The 27,419-nt window shown below is 39.4% G+C and overlaps 1 protein-coding gene across 6 annotated transcripts in view; it reads right to left on the bottom strand.

Annotated features, from left to right (window-relative positions):
- Positions 1–27,419, bottom strand: part of LOC116776761 (spectrin beta chain, non-erythrocytic 1) — a 59,117-nt gene that overhangs the window by 25,983 nt on the left and 5,715 nt on the right. Inside the window, exons 1-32 of one of the 6 annotated variants that reach the window (XM_061529016.1) lie at positions 26,834–26,890; positions 18,328–18,486; positions 17,881–18,053; positions 14,759–14,926; positions 13,610–13,726; positions 12,739–12,896; positions 12,512–12,627; positions 12,199–12,311; positions 11,737–11,924; positions 11,293–11,431; positions 10,717–10,803; positions 10,474–10,604; positions 9,545–9,767; positions 8,771–8,967; positions 8,460–8,548; positions 7,977–8,130; positions 7,599–7,734; positions 7,042–7,254; positions 6,545–6,691; positions 6,173–6,343; positions 5,932–6,103; positions 5,311–5,483; positions 4,803–4,993; positions 4,288–4,482; positions 3,755–3,929; positions 3,502–3,614; positions 2,505–2,617; positions 2,067–2,191; positions 1,750–1,895; positions 1,277–1,379; positions 714–787; positions 221–314 (exon numbers count right to left, since the gene is read on the bottom strand). In XM_061529016.1, coding sequence (XP_061385000.1) covers positions 221–314; positions 714–787; positions 1,277–1,379; positions 1,750–1,895; positions 2,067–2,191; positions 2,505–2,617; positions 3,502–3,614; positions 3,755–3,929; positions 4,288–4,482; positions 4,803–4,993; positions 5,311–5,483; positions 5,932–6,103; positions 6,173–6,343; positions 6,545–6,691; positions 7,042–7,254; positions 7,599–7,734; positions 7,977–8,130; positions 8,460–8,548; positions 8,771–8,967; positions 9,545–9,767; positions 10,474–10,604; positions 10,717–10,803; positions 11,293–11,431; positions 11,737–11,924; positions 12,199–12,311; positions 12,512–12,627; positions 12,739–12,896; positions 13,610–13,726; positions 14,759–14,926; positions 17,881–18,053; positions 18,328–18,394 — 4,461 coding nt within the window. In that variant the 5' untranslated portion in view covers positions 18,395–18,486; positions 26,834–26,890. Of the gene's footprint in view, positions 1–220; positions 315–713; positions 788–1,276; positions 1,380–1,749; positions 1,896–2,066; positions 2,192–2,504; positions 2,618–3,501; positions 3,615–3,754; positions 3,930–4,287; positions 4,483–4,802; positions 4,994–5,310; positions 5,484–5,931; positions 6,104–6,172; positions 6,344–6,544; positions 6,692–7,041; positions 7,255–7,598; positions 7,735–7,976; positions 8,131–8,459; positions 8,549–8,770; positions 8,968–9,544; positions 9,768–10,473; positions 10,605–10,716; positions 10,804–11,292; positions 11,432–11,736; positions 11,925–12,198; positions 12,312–12,511; positions 12,628–12,738; positions 12,897–13,609; positions 13,727–14,758; positions 14,927–17,880; positions 18,054–18,327; positions 18,487–26,610; positions 26,729–26,822; positions 26,891–27,419 lie in introns of those variants that run through there. The other 5 variants (XM_061529015.1, XM_061529014.1, XM_061529020.1 and 2 more) reach the window with 5 other exon arrangements.

Here is a 27,419-nt window from a genome sequence, read left to right on the forward strand (position 1 = left end):
TCCACTTTGACGCGGGGTTTGGTGGTGCAGAAGATTGTGATATGAAGATGAGGATTAATTTGAGTTGGAGTAAGATCCGATGAGTTAGATGTAATAATTATTTTATATATGAACGCCTGGTGTGAATTGAGAGCAAATTAAGATATTTTGGTGAGGCGTCCCAGTGTATGTATATATGCTATCTCTTTATGAGATACATTAAGGTAATGAACCAACATACACTCTCAACATTCCTGAGCTGCTTCTCATTCGCCTGGAGCTCGCGCTCGAAGGCCTCGTGCTTCTGCAGCTTCCGCTCCAAGTTTGCCAGCTCTCTGGAAACAGATAAGAATTATATATACATATATAATGTTATGTGTAAGTTTAAAGCGAAAACTATCTTTGTCTCTCTCTCTCTCTCTCTCTCTATCCTTATATTTAAAGATACAATCTATTTTGTTTATGGCTTTCTGTTATGTTTTTATACAAGAAAGGCGGCAAATGAGTACTGGCCTACTTGATGGGCAGTAGTAACTGTCGCCCATGGACATTTACAATATAATGGATGTTGGGGATGCGTTGACAACCTTGATTGTGGGAGAGGGAGAGGGAAGGGTGGGAAAGAGACGGAGCAACCGTCTCTCTCACTCATCGGACTAAACACAGCCATTACTAATTCACTCCCAAGTTTTTCGTTTATTATATTCCACCGTGTGTGTGTGTGTGTTCGTTACCGGTAGCTCTGGTCCGTGGCGGTCCTCGTCTTGTCCTGTATCCAGGTCTGCAGCTCGTCCACCGACGCGAGGAACTGCAAGACATTACAACCATTACTGATATCACAGCTCACGGTTCACCTGGTCTCTTCTATCGTTAGATTTAATCTTATTATTAAAATAAATACAAAAAATTGTACAGTGATACAGACAAGTGTACATAGCAATGTGTACTACAGCTATAAAGATATATTGTATTAGGAATAACTGTGTAGCCTGGTCTTCTACGCTTGCCTCCTATATATATATATATTATTTATGAATCCTTATAAAGGAACCATTTTTTAGTTAAAATAACCTACTAAAAGGTTTGTACGGAAACTACCCTGTGCATTTGTGACGTCATAAATTGTCATCAGTAAATGTACCAAGCGATATTTGATCTTGTGACCATAGACCGAGGGACCATTTTGCATCAACTTCCTTAAACACATAATCTGCCCTATATATTTGTATATATTCCCCGTGACTTCTCAGACCGGGCCTGTTCTCTGTGTGTCAGTAGTCTTCATCAGGTACCGTACCTGGTGATGCGCGAGGTTCGCCAGCAGCGCTCGTCTCCTGGCTGCTGCAGCATGCCGGACTGCCTCCCGACGGGACACCACGCTGTCGCAGCGGGACTGGATGCTGGGGGAAGAGTTATTTAATACATATATATAGACACGATAGTTTAGTGGGAGAAGTGACTGAAACGACATGATACAGAAGTAACAGGTGCACATTAGTATGTACATAACATCTTGAGCTGAACGAACCCTTAAGATATTCTTAAAGTTACTTCTACGAGATATTGGCCTTTATCTATTTTAATATTGTTTTCAGAGTGTTATAAGAAATAAGAGAGGAACTTGGACGGTGGAGGTGAGTGATTAACGCTTAACATAAGGCCCCTTAAACCTACACCTGGTTTAGTCCCAGGCGCTGTTGAAGCTCCTCTCCCTGCAGCGATGGCCCCGGAACCGCACGGGATCCATGGTATGATGAATTCAATACTAACTGTTCCTTCGCGTAGTGCGGTGGCTTGGCGACTATTAACGCGTGCGCTCGCGCTGCGAAGGCTGCTACGCGCTCGTCCTGCGCACTGAGGCGGGCCTCCACCTCCTCCTGGCGCTTCAGGTAGGCCTCCGCCTCGTCCACCGACGACTGGGGATATAGGATGGTTAAAAATAGATAGACAACTATATTAAGGAATTACTTTGCTTTCGATTTAAGACATAAACTATATATATATAATATTAATTTCAGTTAAGGTGTTACGAGATTTATTGTCAGTCCGTCTGTCCCTCGGTAACATATAGTGTCCATAATAACAACCCCATAGTCGTTGTAGTTGAGGACAGCCTCGTGCGCGCCAGACGCCGCGTCTATCTGATCCGCCTCGCGGTTGAAGCTCTGCAGCTGGAGGCACTGCTGTAACACCTGCTCCTTGGCCTGCCATTCTGGAGGGACGGGGTTTTGTATACGTCATTTAGTATGTTCTGATGATTTTAATGAAGTCTTTTGTTTGTTAAACAAAATTTTATAGAACATAGAGACTGTATAACATCTTAGTATGTACATGTTATAACATATATGTATATATTACGAAAGATTTAATACGCAAACAAACCTCCCTACATATAAATTATCTGAAAGTTATATGTATTATATTTAAATTGCAGAGCGTCTTGTTATATATAACAATAGCTCATTGTTTCGATGTGATTACAATTTATTTTCCAGCTGTTTCAAGTTTTCCAGGTGTTCCCTCACCTTTCATGACGGCGTCCTGTTCCTGCTGCAGCATCTTCACCGTGTCCGCCACGTCCGTCAGCGCTGGATTGGTCGCCACCAGCTGTTGGCCGAGGTTGATCACCTCCTTGAACCTGGGGGTAGTTCGTTATTTGTTGGTTTTAGTAAATTATTAGGTCAAAGATACTAATGAGTATGTTTTTAATTTTTTTATCTACTTATAACCGCGAATAATGTTAGTTTTATTTCAATGTTTAAGTAAATAACACTTAGATACCGGTTACATTTAAATATGGAGTTATATGTGTGGTTAAGTCTAACTAGATGGCAGCACTGAACCTTGTTAGTCCGCTTTCAAGGCGAAGGCTGTCTAGCCTTCTGTATATATAAAGCGTCTATGTAATTAGTGAATCTGAGTGTATTAATTAATAACGAAAACAATACCAGTTATATACTAAACTATATGATTAACAAAATATTTGTCAAACTATCTGTTTGTTCGGGTTCATCTTTTAAACTTTTGCTCTTGATTGATTAAAATTTTACCGATGATTTTAAACCGAGGTAAACTTAGGAGCTAGATGGTAAATAACAGGACCAACTGACAGACATACACATCTCGTCCGCCCGTGATCACGGTCGCTGAAAAGTAACCGAAACGTCGGGAGTATGTAGTTTTAAAAATAATAAAATACGCGTAGTGTAATCTGATAATACTCGCGAAAGTCTTAGACCTCGTTATGAGGTGAATTCTGTTTGGTAAACTAAGCAAGGTCTCCCGAAAGCCATTCCTATTGTATAATTTAAATAAATCTCGGCTCTGCGCTGTATTTATTTCAGTTTGTAAATTGAGACACTTTTGTTATAAAAATATACCTTATTTATACCTTGGTTCTGGCAACGATATAAAATTAATGTACAGAAAAAAAGGACATTAGTATAAACGTTGTACATGATGAGACTTGTATATGTTGTGTGTACAAAATGAGACGTGTACAAGCCATAAGTGTGTACTGACTCGTCTTTGTGCGCCTTGATGTCGTCCAGCACGTCCTGGTGGTCTTTCAACAGAGACTCAGCGGTCGCCACGTCACTGGCGCGCACCTCGGACGATACTTGGGAGCGGATTTTCTGTAATTAAATTATTATATATATATATATATATATATATATATATGTAACATTAAACCTTATATAAAAAAAATAAATGAAAATCTATTTCATATTGTATCTATTATTTTTATAATCTCCGATTGCGGAGTGTGGACTACCTGGATCCAGTCCTGCAGCTGGCTGGCTCCGTTGGCGAACACCTGGTGTCCGACAGCGCTCTCCAGGCGAGCCCGGCGCTCCGCCGCCTGCGCCTCGCAGCGCTCCCAGGACGAGCACAGCTGTCTCTGGCGTGCCTCGACATTGGACCTCTCCGACGGATACTGGGACTTGACCCTGGACACAGACACAGTGCATGAGGTACATGTCGACGCTATATATACGATGTACGTACCCGCTGCGGTCGTAGAACTTCAAGAGGCTGCGTGCGATAATTAATAGGCATTACATATCGGACACATACTAATCGATCTGATCACAGCTGTGTGGATGACACGCGTCCAGCTGCAGTTCCAGAGGACGAAATAAAAGCTGTCTAACACGTGTCTTGAAGGATATTGTTAAACATTCGAGGGTAGTTTAATTAATACTGTAACTGAGCCCTATTGGAAATTAAGACTCTATTACCAAGAAATACGACATAAATTTCCGTGTGGTGTATAGGAATTGAGTGTAAGTCTACTTCAGTACTCACGAGTCCGCCAGCAGCGTGACGGTGTGCAGTCTGTCTCGCAAGGGCTGCAGCTCCCTCTCCAGCTGCGCGTGTCTCCGCTGCAGCGCCCTCACCGTCCTGAGGTCCGCTGCGCTGGCGCTGCCGTCCGCCAGCTGGCGCTCCTTCTCCGACATCCACTCGAGCGCTTCATCACAAGTGCGGTTGAAGAGCTCCACGCTGGTGCATACAACGCATTTAATACCAAAGTCTTCGTCTTCGTACTATTAACGCAGCGTTTCGAGTTTTCCATGGACTATGAGAAAGTTGGCTAGACTATATATATTATAATGCTTCCGATCAGATATCCCCATGTTGTGAACCGGCGACCCCTTCTCCCCCATGAGCTGTTAGCTGAACCTATATTTAAAACACCTCCCTTATCCATGTTCCACTAACTTGTACCAGATGTATTATTGCATATCTTTTGCCAGATATGTAGGAACATTGTTAACTCTTGAAATTTCGAAACGCAAATTATATTAATCGGCATCTGTCACCTGGAGGCCCCCTCCAGACTCTTCTCCTTCTGCTGCTTGAGCCGCAGCAGCCTGTCCCACTGCTGCCGCAGCTGCTGCCTCCTCGCCGCAGCCCGCGCCGCCTGGCCGTGCTCCGCCGCCACCAGCTCCTCGGCCGCCGCCTCGATACTCTCCAGGCGTTTGGAGGCCGCTGACAGGTCCGTTACGAATTTCTACAGACAAAGCATCGTAACTAACTTATATATATCTTTACATATAAAAACTCGTTTTAGTTACACTATTTATAACCCAAGAACCGCTGCACGGGTTTGGCTGAAAATTGGTAGAGAGATAGCTTAGAACAAGAGAAAGGGGGTAGGATACTTTACATCCGATACAAAAAGAAATAAAATTATAAGTTGATCAAATCCGATATCTTCTTATCTACTGTCTCTGAGGGATAGAGTTCGCCCGCTCGATATACATTTCTAATTCTGAAGTAACGCAGACAAAGTCGCGCGCAAAAACTAGTACATATCAGCATCGGTACCTCGTACATCCTCTTAGCGTTGTCCACGCTGTCCTGGGGCTCGTCGGTCCTCAGCATCTTCTCCTTGTCCCGGATCCACTTGTCGAAGTCGTCGCACTCGGCGAAGAAGCTGTATAGCTTGATAGCGTCCTCCAGCTGCAGACGGCGGGCCTCGGACAGCTTGAGCAGCTCCTCTGTTGGAGGGACAGCTCGTTACTGTGTATGTATTACCCTATTATCTGTTTGTATACAACTATTATAATTTAGATGCGACAAAATTGTATTTCTACATCAGCTGTTCTACAGAAGTCTGTTAAACGGTCCGAGCCGTTTCAGAGATCGGCCGCGACACACAGACGGACGTGATCACTGAAACTTTACCTTGTCATATATACTGTTGACATGTATACGTGCTTTGACAAAAGATATTACAATATAACAGAGATATATATATTATTATTACTCTTATTTGTAATCATTTTTCAACCCCTAATCTCCCCCCCCCCCAGTCTGTGTGGTCATTACAGCATATACTGTCTCAACCACCTTCCATCACATATAAACTTTAGACCTTCCTATATATTTCACACACGCACACACATCCCCACTCTTCTCGTGTTATGTTCTCAGTCTAGTCCTCACCATACTCCTGCTGTATATGTTCCATCCTCTGCTGGACGGGCGGATGTCTGTCCGGCGGAGGGAGCCTGGTCCTCCTGGCGGGCGTCCTCCTCACCTGCACCACCTGCTTCACCAGCACCGTCTTCTTCACGCGCTGCACCGTGCGCACCTTCTCCGGACGGCGGACCTGGACCTGGAATATTACCACCGGATAAATAGAATTGTACAAATTCTATGATATTATATATATATATATACACACCGGCACAACTCTCGGTTCTATTTCCCTGACGTAGTTGGCTGGCACGAAGCCGTCAGTCCTGTCGGCCTTGCGGACGGACCACCAGTCGGGGTTGGTCTTGCTGATGAGGAACATCACCTCGCCCTTCGCTATCGAGATGCCCTGACCGCTGAACGCGTACAGAGCTTTCACCTGGATCAGATTCATTATATAATTATTTTTATAAGAATTCCAGGCGCAAAATCAGTTTCCAGACAATATGACTTTCAAACAAATTGAGTAGTTGATGGAGGGATAGTTACTTTGTTATAATTTTGGTCCGTTTTAAATTAGATACTATATGAAGTACATGAGTTTTTCTCGATAAGTGTGTGTGTTTGTGTGTGTGTGTACCTGTGACACGCTCCTCTGCTCGGTGACAGTGCGGTGTTCCAGCCTCTCGACCGGCTCCTCCTCCCACACCTCGGTCGGCACCAGGCGCGACTCGCTGGACCACTCGTCCTCCTGCTCGCCGGCCACAGACTCCACCTCCATAGGCAGCTGGATAACAAAGTTCCGTGGTTACAGCACCGTCACCCAGAAACTACCTGACCGGGTTCGATTAAACCTTAATGATGAAGAAGTTTATACAGAGAAAGTGTCCCTAAATGACACGAGCTACTCCAGGAGCACCTTACAGCACCTGCATAGTGTGTGGAGTCCCGTGACACCGCACATGTGACTGACGAGTGATTCCCATACAAATGTATATTTTTAGACAAACATTCAATTAATTTCCTAACCTAATTTCGGAGTAAAGTCCCACGCATTAAGCTCTCAGTGTAACAAGCTGGACCGCGTCATGCGGGAGGTCGTAGGGTCGGATCCCGTTGAGTGTATGTAACTATCACCTGTAGTGTGTGGATGCCGTTCTTGGTGAGTCTGTCTGCGGCGGCCGCCAGCGCTCGCAGCTCGGCCCCGTGCGCCCTGAGCTCGTCGTGCAACACGCGCTGCCTGGCCAGCAGGGCGGCCGCGCCGGCTACGTCCCGGCCGCAGTCTGAAGACGCCACCAGAGCGCGCTTCTCCCTCATCCAGGACTCCGCCTCGTTGGCGTCCCCGTAGAACTGTTGGCAGGTCCATCAATTAATAAACTGTGACTTCAAACTTATCAGTATGTCTGTATGCACTGACAAGTTTCAATGCTTTAAACTTCTAACGCAGCGTTCTAACGAACGCAACTAAAGTAGTTCTTCGCTTTGCCTGTGGCTTCAGTGTGTCCTCCCCTTACTGTGAATTCCGGTTGCCACGACTTGTAACAGTAGCACGAATAAAGTTTCCTTATAATTTAAAAGTAGAATACTCGGGATGACAGTACTATGGAGAGGGTAGTTCTCAATCACTCGTATAAAAGCACTTGGACCGGAAGGAAGTTATAATGATTATCAACGCCACTGTATGCGACTATCACCTGATGCGCCTCCGCGGCGTCCGCCAGCTGTTTCTCCCGGTCGTCCGCCAGCTGGCGCAGGATCTCCCACTGCTGGGCCAGAGACGCCAGGCGGCGCTCGATCTCGCCGCTCTTAGGGTGCTTTGACTCTATTAGACTGGACGAGACAGACGAGATCAATGTATCAAGGTATCATATACATTGAGATTAGATTAGTTTGAAGTATATAGAGAAAAAATAAGGATAAAAATTACTTTGCGCTATGTTAATTGCTTAAAAAATCTGTAATGATAGAAAATTGTTTAGTAATAACATATTTAATAGTCTTCTTAGTAGTTTTAAGTTATTGCAAACTGTTTGTCCGAGGACTGCGCTCGCGTTATGTGTCATTGTACTGACCTCTGTCCCTTGGCCCTGTGCCTCTGGGCCACGAGGTCCCTGGCCCGCAGCTCGTGCATCAGCGCGGTGTGTTTCTGCCTCAGCGCCGTGACCGCCCTCAGATCCTTGGCCGCGACCTCCGCCCGGCAGATGCGCTGCTTCTCTATCACCCACCCTGGAATAACAGCATTAGGACTTATTCACTACATTGTTTTGTCCCAGCTTCTCTTCCGCAGCTTCTCTTCCGGTATGTTTGTATTATTTTTTTGTCGATTTTTATTTCTTTATGTCCACCGGATAGTGCTTGACTGTCCGTCCGTTCGAAGTGGAGTCGCAAGTGGTGAACGCCCTAACTCATACATGCACTCATTACATCTGTCAGTGTGTACGTTGATGTATTTTTTTGTATATCATTACTCCAGAACCAGGTTATATATCATCATTAAGTAATATCTGCTATGTGTTAATCTTTATTTTGAATGTACTCTTGATGAGACATCTCACCCTCTTCCTCCTCATGGTCTTCGAGGAACTGGTACAGGTTCCTAGCATCCTCGAGCCTCGCCTTGCGGTCCTTAGCGGCAGCGACCAGACTAGAATGTAACACATACATATACACTTAGTTACACATACGGAAAAAATTATATATATATATATATCAGCAGGGCTGTAAACAAAGAATGGCTTGAGCTGGTAGAAACATATATTAGGAAACAAAAAGGCATTTAGAACACAAATAACTTCACTTTGGTTGACTAATGTCTATATAATTTTCTATATATATATATATAGCACCAGTCACCCCCCACCCTCACCCGGTATAATCATCAGTCAGTGAGTCCAGGGCGCCCCGGAGCTGGGCGGCGGAGGCGTGGTCTCCCGCCCCCGCTCTCGCCAGTCTCTTGATGGTGTCATCCAGAGCCCCCAGCTGCAGTTCCTGGAGGGCGTGCGCCTGCAGCAGACGCTCCACATCCACCAGGTGTCTACCGACCTCCTCGGATTGGAATTGAGCCTGGAAAATGATTCAGTTAGACAGAGAAGAAACTTGTCATCATTCCATGAATTCAAATGCGGGTGCCGGGTCCATGGTTGCAGGGAGAGGAGCCACAACAGCGCCTGGGACTAAACCAGGTGTAGGTTAAGGGGGCCTTATCTAACGCGTTAAACGCTCAAAATATATTAATTGCAACAAAGACAAGTATTTTAGCTATTATACAAATCATATTAGCCGGACGACTATTGTGGTATGACATATCCTGGGTAGAAACGGCCATGCAGCAGGTCTTAGGTACTAACTCCAGGATACATAACCGATACTGCTAATATTCTATCATAACTCATAAACCTCTTTCAGTGCACACATGGGTAAGTTACTCCCACACTATTATGTATATTATAGGTAGGTCTAAGATATTTCATGTTTATAAGTATTCATAATTTTTTTGATATTATTGCGTGTTAGGAATACAAATACAGTTCTCAGTCTCGGCAACTGAGTCACTACTTCTCACCGGACTCTGCTGGCCGTGGCGCCATGATTCATAATATTGAGTTATTTAGTCGGTAGCAATTGAGCTAGTTTAAGTTACCTTCATCTCTAGCAGCGTGTGCCCCACAGCCTCAGCTTCCCTGAGCAGCGCCACCAGCTGGGCCAGAGTAGCCAGCGCTGCCCTGTGTCTCTCCAGCAGCGCCAGAAGTTCCCTCCACCTGGCCAGCACAGCTTGTTCTGTGTGGGAGACGCTCTCCGCCCCGTGGTACTTCTCCTTCACCAGCTCCGCCGCCATAGCCGATAGATCCTCGAACCGCTCCGTCCTGTGAGGATAATGATGTCAAACATTAATGATATGCTGCTTGTGTGTATGTTTTGGTGATAATTGAGGCAAAACAAGTTTATTAACCTTTTATATATATATATATATATATACATACTAGAATATATTTTTTTTATTGAGACTCTGTATTCATGTTCCATGAAGCTCAAGCCGGTATAATGAAACTAGCTTCGACCGACGGGTCCGCCTGCGCCGCGGTCTCAATCAGATTATTTGCTATTATATGAAAGTTACTAAGATACAGCCATTAATGGACAAACTTACACAGCCATGTTGTTAATTGCACTAATTTTTTCATGTGTAATAAACGAGTATCAAACGAGCCTATTTGATGGGCAGTAGTCCCTGTCGCCCATGGACATTTACAATATAAGAGATGTTGCGGATGCGTTGACAACCTTGATTGTGGGAGAGGGAGAGGGAAGGGTGGGAAAGAGACGGAGCAACCGTCTCTCTCACTCATCGGACATGCCGATCTGTGACAGGGCGGTACTTCCCCGGTCGAGCCAGCCCATGGCCGAGCTGTAATTTGACCACAGCTAGGCTCTACCAGCTAAGAACTAATAGTCGTTTATACTCATCCAAATAACTGGAGAGTTGAGACAAGAGTTCAGTAGACAGAGGGCAGCACTAACAAACATACACACATCCACACAGAGTGCACATATAATAGGTGTGACATTCACCTGGCGAGGATATCAGCTGAAATAGCTTCATGTTTCTTGACGGTGGCGTCCACCTGCGCCACGTTGGACCCGTAGCGAGGGTCAGATAAGACCTGGATCATCTCCTTGAGGTACCCCTTGCGGAGAACAGACTGGAAGACGGAGACAGAGTATTGTGAGAGACAATTTCAGAGCATGCAAATCTGTTTACAAATACACACATACATACATATATATATATATAGATATAACATTAGTATATACCTTAGTATGGAACTTGTATGCCAGTTGCTCGAGCCTCTCCTGTCTTAACAGTTCAGTGCGAAGCGCCAGCTCCCGGGAGTGCTCCGCCTGGATAAAACCAACGATTTATAGTATCTCACATCACCCACAGCGACCTGTACTTGTCACGAAAATATTGAGGTCGAGATGAAATCTGAATCAATATATAGAGAATCACTCTCATATCAAAGAAACTTTATTGGATATTCATCTTTATTCACTAAGCCCTAGAGTTCATTTTCGTTTATCTTGCATATAATAGTATCCTTAATGTATAAGGAACATGACTGACCATGATTGTGTATATAATTAGGTCTGAGATGGTAATGTATTGTTTTTCAACAAATGACTCACTGAAAACATCAGCGCCATCTGTAGTCTGTCATTAACCTGAACTATTTTACTGTACTGATGAACCCAGCGTTATGTACACGGAACATCTGGACTACTCGTCCGGACATTATTGATGTTTAAGATAGTTTCATCAACATCCGGTCAGTAGTTATGTGAAGGACCAATAAGCGTTACTTAACAATATAATAAGGTTCTATGTGTGACCTGTTCCAGCTGTTGCCAGGCTCGCTGCAGGTCTTGAGGCAGCTGTCCCTCGAGCGGGGCCCAGGGCTCCCCCACTAAACTCTTCTGCATCGTGTTGATATCAAAGTACAACGCCTCGATTTCAGAACGTTCCTTATACCTGGAAACATTGGGTATTTTTTAAATAATCAACAATGTGTTATTTCTATGAGAAACGAGAACTGACAATATATATATACATATATATTAAAATTTGATAACCCTAAGCCCATTAATAATATGACCACCAATATGACTGTAGTTGGTCCAAGGAACGTCATTTCCGGTAGAAAACTAATATTTTCGGATATTAGTTCCATTTACATGAATACTCGCGGAAGTCTTAGATGTTAGCGGAGTATAAGGCTGTGTGTTAGCTGCAAGAATTCTTCGTGGATATTCATCACATTATATGGAGAAACTCACTTGGGCGGCTTCTCCACGGTCCTGTACTGTTTGAAGGCCAGCAACAGACGTTGGATGCCGTCCAGCGAGTTGGGAAGCTCGCGGCAGTTCAGCTCCTGTATCTTCAGACGGATCCACTCGAGCAGAGCACACACCAGGCGACTGTACTCCGCCTTGCGACCGTCACAGTCCATCAGCTGGCCGATGATCTGGAGAATATCAAGGCCTATATAGAATAGTGTAACCCAAGGATAAATGTACTCTGCATGGGACAAACAAGACAAAACTTCCTTTGAAACTATTTCATCAACAATTTATATAAAGAATAATTTTGTAAATCTCATTTTTCTTTATTGGATACGCGTGTGTGTGTGTGTGTGTATGCTCGTGTCTATGTGTGTGTGTGTATGCTCATGTCTATGTGTGTGTGTGTATGCTCGTGTCTATGTGTGTGTGTGTGTGTGTGTGTGTGTGTATACACACGTTGGCGATCCTGCGGCCGCTCTTCTGCTCGTTCTTCATCCTGGCGAAGGTGTGGTAGTAGCTGGCCACGTACGTCATCACGGATCGCTCGTCGGGTCGGGTGGTGTCGACGTCTGAACAAACAGCACAGTTATACATTCTGCATATACATTGCTGGCATTTGCCGGTTTGATGGCCCGCCATCAGGAAGAATATGGCCAATAGATGGACGGTTAGAGAATGTAGAACTTTGAATACTTTTGAAGAAGGAGCACTTGTTCCAATCTCCAAAACATAGCCCCTGTAATTGTACTCCCAGTATCAAACTCCTCACCTTCAGCATCCAATAGCTTCGGTATCCCAAGGTGTGTGTGGGCTACGTCGAAAGCATGGTTGAGAGTCTCCACGTGGTCGGAGGTCGGCAGCTCGGACCAGCGGAAAAGATCTGGTCTGTGGAAGAAGAAAAGGTTAATATGGACCTTAGATAACCTACAATATACAACTCATGTTGTTTACATTTTTTATCTCGTTTCGTTGTGTACTATATTCAGTGTGTAATACCTGTGAGCGTGTATGAGAGCGTTGAATCCAAGTCCTGATCTCCAGGAGTCTGTGAAGTTGTGTATGTGGACGCCGTGGTAGCCGCTGGTCTTCCGCTGACACCACAGCAGGAGGGCGTCCTTGGCTGATTTCTTCTCTGACGACACATTCTCTTCATCCTGGTGATTATTAAAGCAAATCAAACATCTGTTTAAGCACCAGCTGTTAATTCCAGGTGTTAGGCAGTTGATTTCTTTGGTTATCTGCTAAATAAACCTAATCCCCGTTCTGGATGTGGTGGCTGATGATGAGGGACTGCTTATATATATTAATGCAAAGCTCACAAGTTATTAGTTTAATTGCCACGTGTGTCTGTCTTATTCGGGGATGCGAGTTATTTTGTATACACTTAATTTGTTTGACAGTTAATAAAATTTGTGTGACGTCATCCTACATCCAAGATGGCGGGCTGGATTTCAATGCACTGCTGCATGTTTATATATAAAAAGGCTCGATGGAACAATGAAGGTTTGGTAGAAAAGAGTTTTAACTTATTTTTTTTTTTCTAATTATCTTTAACCTGTATCCAGTGGCTGTGAAGCCATCTTTGATGTCCCTCTATTTTCATCGACACGACGAAAAACTAATGATATTTTTCATACAGTATCACTTGATAAATTTAACAAAAAAAAAATGCATCTCGTCCGCCCGTGCTCACGCTCGCTGCTAAGTGACCGACACGTTGGGAGTACGTAGTTTGGAAAATAATAAAGTACGCGTAGTTATCAGGAAATATTAGTCTCATTTAAATGAATTTGCGAGTATTAGATCTCAGTGACAAAAAAAAAATTCTCAATATATTTTACGAAAGTCCAGGTGATGAGATACCCACCACATCGATTTCTATCTCCTGGATCTGGAAGCGGAGGATGATGGTCCAGATGAGGCCCAGGATGAGACGAGGGTTGCAGTCCACGATGTCCTCAGCACCGATGGACTCCAAGCGGACCTAGAGATTACCATATGGTGGCTTAAAGCTAATTCCTGTTATAATGGGTCCAAGGTTGGATTCCGCTAAATATTACCTGGTTGCTGAGTCAGAAACACTTATATGTATATGGGCGTTTATTGACAGTATGACAATATATATATTATATATAAATTCTACATATTTTCAACAAAGTAACAAACTGATTACAATACACATATAATTAAGGCCAACTTTAAGATCACGCCGGTAATTGAGTTACAGCATTCCGGGCGAAACCTCTCAAACGAGCGACCGCCCGCGGGCGACGCCTCGTACAGTGTCATATAGACTCACTGACTGAACGTGAAATGAGTTTTTAAAATGCGAACTCAATACCAACGGTCTCAACGTTTCCGTTGACGAGAAGTATTGATAGCTGATAAATATTTTCTGTATGAGACTTTAAACCGATTACGAAGCAAAATGTATGTATGCTTCCAGCAGTCTAATGTTCGGAGATTTATATATATATATATATATATATATATATATATCAGTAAAAGAATTTTCAGTCAGAAGCTTATCTACTAGACCATATATACATATATATAGATAAATCTTGTTATACGTATATAGATAAATCTTGTTATACGTAAGTAGGTAATTATCAATCAGAAGTCTAAATATAGATACACTATCAGATAGCGTATCTTGCGACTTGCTTTACGAATTTAATATTGTTCGTAGATTTATATATATATATATCGGATTTATTACAAATTCATTATTTTAAGGAGAGGACGCCAGCCTCGCTGACGTCATTAATGTCACTCGTTCCCTAAAATATATATATATATATATGTATGTGTGTATGTATTTACCGGTGTATATCGCTACACAGATGCTTTATTTCACTATGCTTAACCATTGTATTATACATATACATATATATCAAGTAAATAACGTTTTAAAACTCAAGGCATTCTAATAAATCTAGTTTAATGTAATTTTTTATTCATGGCTATGAGAGCAAAGACAGAGGAAGAGCGTAGCTGGATCGTAATAAAATACCTTGGTGTGGAGGAAACTGAGGGATTTGTTGACGTTCTCTATCTTGTGGACCCTCATCCGGCCGGAGTTGGGGCGAGGCAGTCTCTCGCCGCTGATGATCTCCAGCAGCTTCAGCAGGCGACGGCCGTCTGCGAGATCCACGAACAGGTCCTCCACCTCCATCCTCGCCTGGAGAAGGTTTAATAAATGTAATATCTAACATTTTCACGAGCAGTCATTTTCCACCTCGTCTCCGTGATCCGAAACGTCTGGCGTATGTGCTTTTAGAATAATAAAATTATTTATGAAAAACATATTTTTATCCAAATAAATCAAATTCAATCGTCACTATATAGTCGTAAGTCAGTTCCTGAAGTCTACCAATATAACGGGCCAACCTTACCACATGTCTATCGTCAAAACTGAATACAGTCAGTTAGGCAGTTATAATGATAGTATCAACTGACATGATTTAAATTTCAAACGAATATATATATATTTCTTTTATTTAGGGAACGCACATTTAATTTGAACCGATCCTTAAAATTCCCGAACGCACCCGAAGTGACGTCACAGCGATGACATCTGGTTTGCTCACTTTTACGCGGGAAAGTATTTTGTCGACGTGACTCGTGTCTTTGTGAATTGAATTTAACTTATTTAAGGTGTTTTGATTTAGATAATAACGAGTTTGTTTTAGTTAAAAGTACTGGCCTTATAAGGCAACTTTATATTTTTAATAATTTTGTTAGAAATCTAAATATATATATATATATATGAGGATCTGCATAGTTTTCTGCACATTAATGACACAGCGTTGGCACGTAGGGAAAAATATTAACGTATTTATATGGACGTGTATAATCGCATTACTTAGAAATATATTTTGTCTGTTAAGGTAATGGCCGGTGGGAGGGGGGGGGGGGTGACACACACACACACACACACTAATACGTTTCCTATATTGTTATAACACTGACATTCGCATAACTGCATTTGAATTTCAATAAAACAAATCTGCTGTGAAGGTCTCCTATTATAATTACATATATGGCCGCCTCGTAAATAATTAAGGCTGAGATCACACTAGTCTCACAAACAATAGACTTAAATATTAAAACATATATCGTATAAAATACGTGCGTTTGACTCCTTATGGTATGTATTTATTAGTAATTCTAAATCAAATACATTTGTTGTTAATATGAGATAATGCAGTTGAATTTGTTGTTTAAAACTGACATTTTGGACTGCGATGACGTCATCAATCTATCAAACCAATGACGTCATCGATCTACGTATAATTTTAATGTTAAAACACTAAATGAGAGTCAGATTAAGCCAAGCAGTATGGACGCGATAGCTCAGTTTGAAAAGCGGCCGTAATTCAACAACCGGGAGCACGTAAGTTCAAACCCTACTCGATATATATAATTTATTAATACTTATCTTTAATGCCAGTGATAAATATTTTACTTTTTTTAATAAGAAGTTATCTTTAATGTCTGTAATAAATAATTTTTTATCAACAATAACAATATACAAACGCCCCCCATTTAAAATTATTTATGGACTATAATTAAGTCTTATTTATTTTTATTAAGTTTTAAGACTACCTCTTCATCTCATCTAGTTAAAGTTCGCTCAAAATCTGTGCAGTCGTTTTAATTGTCAACATACAAACTGATGAATTTGAAAATCACATGTTCATCAGAGACAAGCAGTCATTTTAGTTTCAATACAAATAAGTATTATACTAAGCGCTTTTGGATGTCAAACTTCTTACGCGACTTCCAACGAGGTTGCGTTAAACGTCTTACGCTCTGGGGGGGGGGAGAGACAGAGCGAGAGGGAATGTCAATTGTGACTTGTAAGTTATGTTAATAAAGTTCTTCTTAAAGGAACACTAAATATTCCTTAAAGATCAATTCCTACTCCCTCCTGTTTTCATTCCAACATTAGTGTCGCTTCCGCGCGGAGGGACTCCACGCTGTGGTAATTTTTTTTTTTTTTTGGGTAACAATACACCTCTTTTTAGTTGCCGCGTCAACAGCGGTGGGTCATTAATTACCTGGACGGTTTATAATAGAGCAAAGTGAAATTTGTAGTAGGGGTTCAGCGTACAATCATTACAGTACTACACGGATGTTTGTCTGTTTGTTAATATATATATATATATATGTGTGTATGTATGTACACAGGTTTTGTAGAGTCTTTATTCAGTTAAGCAACTCAAAGTAATTATTATATTTCTTATATATATATATAAACTATTACAAAATGTCTTTCCTTGTTACACAGAGGAACACAAACTCGAGAACCTCCTGTTTTGCGGTCGGATAAATAGGTTTTATCTCTCTGTATAGTAAATGAGATCATGTGCCAATTAAATCATTTTACACACATATATACAATAATAACAATGTAGGCGTGATGTCATCACTAGTGTTGTATCATATATATTCTAGAAATTATTTTGTATACGTGCATGTGTATGTACATGTGTATGTTGGTCGTAACTCAGAAACTACTGAATATATTTAGCTTATTTTATTGGGAAAATTGCAATAAAAACGATATTTTGTTTGGTTAATGTTAGTGATAAAGCAATATTTAAATAAGTTAAGCTAGCCAACAGTCGAGCACAGCCGAGGGCTGAGATAGTGTGACAGACCTCTGATTATATTATACTATTATTTTGTTTCAACTAAATGCTAAATGAGATTTTAAATTTAATTATACTAATTGATATAAATACATGTTGTTTTGAGGAAATATATACTATATATATATATATAGTATATGACGTCATGTCCTTCGACTTGACTGTGTCATCACCGTTTTCGTTGTAATTCTGATGAGTGATTTTTATTTTATGTAACTGCTGATAGGTGAAGTGAAGGTGAATATTCCGCTTACGTGACATATTTACGCTAGCGGACGACATTATATACACCGAAATGTAGTTATAGTAACGGTATTACAGAAGCATTGGGATCACAGAGGATAACTTATCTCTTAATAGAGATACCTGTGGAATATCATTTTGACAGAGACAAGAGCAGAAACTTTGGGGGAAGAAGAAAGAAGAGAAGAGAATAAAGATGACAAAAGATATATGTATATATATGAGGTATACTGACCTTCTGCAAGAATGAATTGACCCATTTCGTGAAGGTCTTCTTCTGTATGTGCTGCCTCTCCTCCTGCAAGGCCCTGATCCGGCCCTGCTCAAACTTCAGAGCGTCTTCTCGCTGCTTCATATTGGTACGTTGTTGCACTACCGTGGCGTACCCGCCCGGCTCATACTGCGGCCCTGGGGGATGCACGGGAATTAATACGATCCCAGGTTAATGTGGACCAAGAATCCGTAGGGATAAAATACTGATATTATAAACAAGTTTTGTTAATATTATAAACGACAAGATAATTTAATATTCCTTATTGATGCATTAAAATCTTAACAGAAGACACAAAAACAATTATTCACAGTCCAGAATATTCTGCCAGCTAACATTTCTGATAGACTTAAATCTCCATATGAAAGCTTGTGTGTCAAGCTGCGAGCTGTATCCAGCTCTTGGATTTACCATATTTCCTGGTGGGCTGGTACTCCTGGTAGGAGTGTATGCTGACGTTGCTCAACTGCCTCTGCATCACATCAGTACTCACTGCTGTACACTAGTTATCACAGTCCTATTCGCTTATATTTTCGCACATATATTATTCGTATTTATGAGTATAAAAATCTGAATAAAATATATAATAAATAAGTGAAGTAGAACTATATATATATATATATATATATATATATATATATATATATATATATATATATATATAAAATCTAACAATATAATAAATCCCATATATTTATACTTTGAATATATTAAGACCTATCCATCCATCCTTACCACCCGTTTACATCGAACAGCGAGACGGTTTACGGATTACTTACGTAATTACTGAAGACCTAGGAATGACTGCGTACCGTACGTGTCTAGTTTAATAAAACGTGTGTTATCTAATGACATATAAAATAAATACGTTTTGAGCCACAACGGAGTTATTGAGTGATGCGAGGGGAACGCCATACTGACGACTCAGGTTTACCTCAGGTTATTTCGGCAACCGAATGTCTGCTCGAGACGAGGTGTTAGTCGATAGCCATGTTATCTGGGGTGGGTTTCATCAAAAAAATATTTATGGGACCATTTTAAGGCCGGAAAACGGGACCCGTGTACCGAAACTGAGGCTGCTACGCTAAACTTGCAACGGAAGGGCAGCGAGGAATGCTAATATGCATGACCTTCATCAAGACAATTCAAGATTGTCTATAGACAAAACATGTCTATACTAAAATTAAATTATTAAAAAAATAACAAATAAATCCTACACACAATAGGACTTCTTTGAGATACATGCAAATAAATTATATATATATAATTTATGACCTTGGTGTGGTTTTTTTAAGACATTTCAAATACAGTATCACGTGTATGCTTAGCACGTGTTGCGATCGTCACTCCACACGAAGCGATTCACGTTTCACATCCGTTATCCACTATGTCGTGAGGTTTATGAATGCACTACCTACTGTTAACGCTGAGTGAGTGGTATGAAGGTACTCGGAGTAAGTGTACTGATATAAAATCAATGAAAACAATTTAGAAAAAAAAAAAACTATCGAACGAGATAAAGAAACTATTCCTGGACTAATTATAACGAAAAATTCAATCAAATGCAATAACATCATACGTTAAATTGTTCAGCTTTTGTAGAGAAAAAATATATATATATATATAATAAACACTACTAAAAATAAATGAAATCTTTAAAATTAATATATCCTAACTTACTCCTTATTACGTAACTTATACGACTGTGAAAATCCCGTTAAAATCGGTCCAGCCGTTGCAGAGGTTAGCGGGAATGTACATACATGCAAACAGAATTTTTAAAGAAAAATGCAATTTTTGTATGTAATATATATATATGCATTTCATTTTAATTTTACACACGGACAATGCAAGTCATTATTCTTTATATAACTGTAAAATATTATGACCGTGTGTTTACCTACAGTGTGTGTGCGCACATTCCTCGCATATGCGCGTGCGCACGTACAATAACCGTAGCCCGCTTGCTGTACCTCCGCTGTACCTACTGTAGCCTTCTCAATTCAAACGTCCTCTCTGTTATAACCTATATATATGTTTATAACGTATAAATAGTATATAATTCTGGGTTAACTCCTGACAATGACTAGATCGTAACTGTAACTTCGAGCAGAGTTAACTTAACGTGCAAACATAAGTCAATGTGTTGCGTGTAGCATAAAATTAATAATGAAAGCAATAAGATAATAGCGCGAACAGACGGTCGTCGGATTTAACTCGATCAAAGTTTATATAAAAAAGAAGTGTTTTAAGATAGTTTTTATGGAAAATATATAAATAATACATGTGTGTTATACATAGCATACATCACACACACACACACACATATAATACATCAATCCGTGAACACTCGTCAAAGTGTGCGTGTCACTGAGCGTCACACGGCGACGTTTATGTTATAGTAACGAACGTGAAGAGATCAATCAATTATGGCAGAATATCGATCCTATTACGCCATATGGCATGATTTGGACACACAAAATTTATTATTTTTATGCGGAGCATATGAACAGAAAACTTTTAACTGTTAGTGCAACGTTTGTGTATAACACCGATTAAGAATACGGAAAGTTTATTTAAAGAAAATAAACCCTTATAAGCTCTCCAGCATCCATGAGATTTTAAGAATATACTTAGACAGACGAACGCAACCAATGTCACTTTGCATATATACATTATGTAAACTGTGTTTGTTTGTTTGTTTGTACGCGACAATCTCGGGAAGTATTTAAGAATAAAAGTCATAGATATAACGAAATTAGAGCTTTCCATTACAAAATCGTTGGAGAATACGAACCCCCCTTTTCTAAATCGGTTACAACAATGAATCATCAGCAGCCCGCACCGGGAGCTGTTGTAGCTGATACGCCCGTCTGTTTACAGAGACGGGTCAAGACCAACGACCGACACGCAACTCTCCGATATAATATTTATTTCTGATTCTTTGAAGAGCCGCGTTGATATCAATGCAAACACATACATACACACACACACACACACATACATACATACACACATACGCACACATGTATTTCAAGAAGTTATTTCTATTAATATCGAAAGTTAGCATTCTTTTATATACATAATATATTATTTTAAATATTCCAGTAATATTTATTGTTTAATTTCATTATGTAAGTTCGTCGGTATGTTACGAGACAGCTACTGAATGGATTCTTATGAGACTAAATTATATATATATATATATATATATATATGTGTGTGTGTGTGTGTGTGTGTGTAAACGTCTCAACCAGGTCGTCCACATGGCACTAGTCTGTGCTAAGTGTTTGTCTAGTTTGCGTGTTATTCGTAACAATGTAAGTGACATACATACAACTCATTCCCAAGCTCTCTCATCTCTTTCTTAAGAATCTTCACTCGATTGTTATGTTTTATAAGACGAATATAATATTAATTTTTATATTTACTGTGGATTGAAATATATAATACTATATATATATATATATATATATATATATATATATATATATATATATATATATATATATATATATATAGTATTATATATTTCAATCAATATATATATATATATTAGGGCATCGCAGTATGTCGGTCAGGGCGTAGCTTATCACTGATAAAGTACTTGTTGTTCTAAATTATGATTTGCAATAAATATATAATAATAATAAATATCACTTACTAAAGACACTTTAAAATCTGCCAATACAGCTCCAATGAGACTTATATATATGTATGTATGTATGTCAACACTCAACACAGAAACTCCGAAACCTGTTTCTGTGTATATTTAAATTGATTACAAATGTTGTCAAATCTCTTATAATTCCAATCGCTCCAATCAAATATTAAGTCTATGAGGAAGTTGAATTAGTTAAAAGACTAATGTTTTCACGCGGGTCTACTTCCCCACGCGCATTAACGAGCAAAGCCCCAGTCGAAGCTACTGTACGAAAAACAATAGGTGGACTATAGAAGACGTATATAATAACTATCACAGGAAAAGCTGTACGTACCGCTAGTGTTGTACCTTACTTGGTCTCTGATCTAAATGCAGATCTAATCATAAAAGACTAACACAGATATTTTTATTATTAGGAATATTTTTTACAAAGTGAACGGTCCATTCACAGCGACCTTTGTGGGGGCACACGAGGTGACAGCGGATCTCTGTTTACGAACTGATGAGTAAAGCATAAACATATGTATATAAAAATTACAACTCAATATATAATGAACTGAAGGTAGTACAAGAAGAACGTCTTTAATGGCAGTTCTAATAAAATGGATGGTCTATTGCAAAACCTTTGTTTTACTAATTAAACAGAACGCTTGTAAAATTATTGAGAGGACCAATATATATATAACCTCCTCAGTATTATATCACTACAACACATACACGTCCTAAATGAATCGTCAACCAAGCCGGTCAAGGTCACATGTTCGGGCGCTCATACCAAACACGTTCGATGGACCGGTCTAATAGCGCGAGTACACGCTCGATGAACACACACACACAAATAACACACAAGACACTAGTTCAGACACGTGGCTTCGCATGAGTCTATCTAAACGTTTATAGATCTATCGGAACTATTATTCTGGCAATCCTATCTAGATGTTTATAGATCTATCGGAGCTGTTATTCTGGCAATCCTATCTAGATGTTTATAGATCTATCGGAGCTGTTATTCTGGCAATCCTATCTAGATGTTTATAGATCTATCGGAGCTGTTATTCTGGCAATCCTATCTAGATGTTTATAGATCTATCGGAGCTGTTATTCTGGCAATCCTATCTAGACGTTTATGGATCTATCGGAACTATTATTCCGGCAGTTCAGTCCAGACGTTTACAGATCTACCGAATATAGAAAAACGGTTGTAACCGTCGGCGGTGACTCAACGATAACAAAACGTCTGTGTGGTGACGTCATGTATGATGACGTCATTATTATAATAGCAGACGATTCGCACATGTCGAACGATCAATTAAAGTACTCGGGAGGATATAACGAATTAGTCCGTCTCCTGAACTCGTAGTTATAGAGAATAACCACTTCTGTGCGATGGGCTCTAAGGTTGATTTTTATGTGACAGACAAGTACGGAAGCCAAGCTTTCTGTGAGGCGGGATATAATATGGGTGAAAGCCAAGTCTGGTGAAGCGACCTGATGGAGTCACTGCAATCAAGCGGATCTTCACGGAAGGTGGGCATAAACCAGGGAGAACTTGGATAATTCATTGCTGATGATACAATTTCCTATTGATTACTGGGATACTGTCAATTCAGGAACTGGTGCATGGTTCACCAAGTTAGGAATAGCAGTTAACGGGGTTGCGTGTTGTGAAACGTGTGACGAGGTCGTCGTATCTGTATCTGATCCATCGACTGGCAGGACTGGATTAACGAATTTTCATTACACATATAATCAGACAGGAATCGAACCTGGAACTTTAGTGAAAAACTAGTGTATATATATATATATATATATATATTCCATTATAAAACTAAATTATCTCTCATATATTTATACCTTATGTAGTATATAGTAATACATAATACAAAATAGATATTTAAAATTACATCACTGTACATGAATATGACCTCATCATACCGGCTATTGATGTAAAAAAAAAACACTTAACAATTCAAATCCTAACCGACATCAATGAAAGGCAGTTAGGAATGAATTAAATTAGAAACAGCGTAAGTTATGCGCATGAATAAAGACTGACATATTTTTAAGTCGGTTAAAATATGTATTAAATGCAGGTAAAAAGATTACGTCGATTCTTTATCGGTTAAAATGAGGCATTGACTATATGCAGGTAGGTCACATCTTGAGAGTTAGTAAAGTTAAGGATACCAGGTGACCCTTGTACGTCCATGTTTATCTTCAAGCTACTAACGGACCCTCAAAAGGTTCAATACTAAATTCTAGATTCTGACCCACATTATTACTATTACTTATCCCACTTAAGTAATCTTTGACCGATGGAGGTAATTCAACAATTTAAAATTATAAAAAAAAGATTTAAATTTATTACGACCTTTTTTTACACCATAAGTACGAGTATACCGACAAACTGAAAACGGACAGTTAGCGGTTTACTTCGTCAGGTTACGGGTGTATGAATGAAGAACTTATATACTTAGTTTGATTAAAAACGGTGACTTACGAAAACTGAAAATTTTAATATCTAATTTGTCGGTTAAGTAAATATAATAAGCACACGCATTACAGTTAGGACACGATGGCTCAGTTAGCAAAGACTACGGAATGTGCATTCGTATAGTCCTAGGTTCTAACCCGACTCACTTAATTGAATTGACATAAAATTAAATCCCGACCTATGTGTACCATCTATCTGCAAGAGTTGCATCAATTTCGTTCAATCCTTAGGACGGTTTCGGAAGCATTTGGAATGCACTAGAAACTCACTAAACACGACGTTACGGCTAAGGAATACTAACCAACCTGACGGAGGCTTTCACTTCATCGCACGCTGGAAATAGAAAATTATATATGGCGAGAATCTGTTCGGCTTCCATTAGCACTTACCCACGCCCGTAGAAACGGGGTATTGTGTTCGCTGTGAAGCGTTTTACGATACTGACGGGTTCTTTAGGATTTTTTTAAGTTTTATATATATATACGCTTAATAACATTGTCTTTTTGTCTGTCGGCTGTTAAAATATGTTTATTGATTACAGCGAATGAAAAATGTCTCAAGCCTTAAGGCATAATTCTATAGGATACGGGAACGGTGTTAAATTTGATTGAATTAAATAAAAAATAATATTATTCTATGGATGCATTTTTTTAGGAAATTTCGAAAATACACGCATCGTACGGCTGTTGGCTGTTTTTGGCACAATTTTTGTACACTTAAAACCTTGTTCTTGTTACTATCGCGGCTCACAGACAAGGACCTTCATAGATTAGTGTTATATATATATATATATAACACTGAACAGACAGACGTTTCAGCTTCATAATATTAATATGAACTAATAGATTAGTGACGATTCAAAGACAAAAAACAAATTAAAAATACTCGTAGGTCGCTTCCATTGTTTACGAACTCATTTTACGACTTAGAAACGAGAAAGACACAGTCTATTCTTAAGAGAAATGCGGGACATATTATGACTATGAGACAATTAGTAGGGGGTATAAATAAAATTATTTACTACGCCTTTTAAACTACGTTTCAGTTGGTTGCTGCAAAGCAACCGAAACGTCGGGTGTATGTGGTTACAAAATAATAAAAAAACGCGTAGTAGACCGAAAATATTAGTTTAATTTAAATGAACACTCTCGAAAGCCTTAGATATCAATAGTAGGGGTAAGTGAAAGACAAGTGTTAGTTATATATAAGATACTATTACCCCAACTCCCTAATGTTAATGTAAGGACATATCTCAATGAAAGCGCTTACTCCAAGTCTGCGTCACACTCCACACTTAGCGTTAACAATCTTCACTTATAAATCTCACGTTATAGAATCAACGTACTATTGAATGAGGGCAGACGTAATGACGATACAGACTCGTGCTGAGCATACGGAAGTGTAATATTCTTAGACGAACAAAGACAGGGGCGGAGACATGTATTATATATTATAAGATTCGTAATATCAATAAAAATTATGTTAAGTACACTCCACGCGGAGCACGGGGGCGAGGCTAGGCTGTCCGCAGCTAGATAGTGTTATCACATATCTCAAGCGTCACACCTTTATCAGCACAGCGCTCCGACCAGATAAAGATGGGAATTAAATAACATTTACCTATTATATATAAGAATACGAAAAATACCGACTGAGCCCATTTCGATGTAACTTAGACACATCGAATGATGCGAAAGGGTGATAACAAGTCATATAATTGTGAGGTGAGTAGTTTATGAGATACAATTCTACCTACGTACATGCTAACAAAACTTTCTGAATAAGAAAAACAACTTAAAACTATATACAGTTGTTGCATGGAAATCAGTCACTACCATGTATGTGCGAGTGAATATATATATATATATATATATGTGTGTGTGTGTGTGTGTGTCAGTTTTCATCGCCCTAACTGGCATGTAAATATGCATATTAGTCATAATAAATCTATTTTTAATGACACATCAAATACATAACTCATACTTATAATTGAAGAGATAAATGCATATATATATATATATATATACATATACATATGTATATATGTGTGTGTGTGTGTGTGTGTGTAATAAGAGGTCCGTTATATGTGTTAGCATAAAAGACAAACACACATAACTTATTATTCCACTAACGAACTTTTTTTAAACGTAACATTGAGAAAGATTTAAAAATAACAATATATTGTTGTTGCCTCTATCAAAAGCTAGGGCCGACTTTAGTAAGGTAAAGAAAATAAAAGTTATCGTAATAGTCTTTAAACTATCGAAAGATTCAAATATTAACGTAATTATAAATCTACCTTCATTTTAATTCAGTTAATTTAAAAACTCTACTATTCTGACACACCTATATATATATTCGTAAGTACTTATGTTACATAAAGACAGACGAAGCCACGGATAACGGCTAGTTACATAATATTATTAGTATTAATTTCATTACACTACGCTTTAATTTATCATCAACTCAACCGGAACTCGCAATTGGACGAATACGGGCGCACAACGACTCGTGAATAAGGACAACAAAGACATACGGACGGAACGAGAACCTCCTGCTTCGAAGTCGGCTAACACCACGATCAACAAAACACTGGGACACCGACAGAAATGATTACGTACACACAGATTTATATTTTTTTTTAATTTTAAACCGCACAACTACCCTCAAACAACTGGCACTATAATTGCATTTTTATATATATATATATAATATTATATTGTAGAAAAATTATATTTGTATTTATACGTTAAAATCACCACAAACAAGCGAGCGCACACCGAGAATGTTAATCGCAGACTGAAGAACGCCGTACAAGGCGTGACTTTAACAGATTATACTAGGGTTCAGTGTATATAAAATATTAAATTATATATATATATATATATATATATATATATATATATATATATATATATATATATTAATATATATTTTACTTATAATAATTAGAGTTTAGAGATATTCCATAAAAGACGTAAACAATTTTAGACGTATGTATTAGTTATTAGTGGTTCCGTATAAGTCAAACTGAACACGTATTAAGTTATACGTTTGTGTGTCCATTCGCGTTAAGATCAGAAACGTCTGCACCGATTTTGATGAGGCTCTAACGTGAATAATTAAGATCGTTTAATAATCCCTAGTCTTGAAATATATTTTTTGAGCTGAAAGACATTAAATTTATTAATTAATATACCTATGTAAAATAAATAACAAAGGCGTGGTAGTGAAATTACAGTACGGAGAGCCGGCGGGTTACGCTCTAATTCTCTCGGTCGGACTTTCATTGACGCCATGTTAATTTACCACATACTTAGTACTATTTTAATTGATATATTTCTA

The sequence above is a fragment of the Danaus plexippus genome (assembly GCF_018135715.1).
Source record: "Danaus plexippus chromosome 29 unlocalized genomic scaffold, MEX_DaPlex mxdp_36, whole genome shotgun sequence".
NCBI classification, from domain to species: Eukaryota; Metazoa; Arthropoda; class Insecta; order Lepidoptera; family Nymphalidae; genus Danaus; species Danaus plexippus.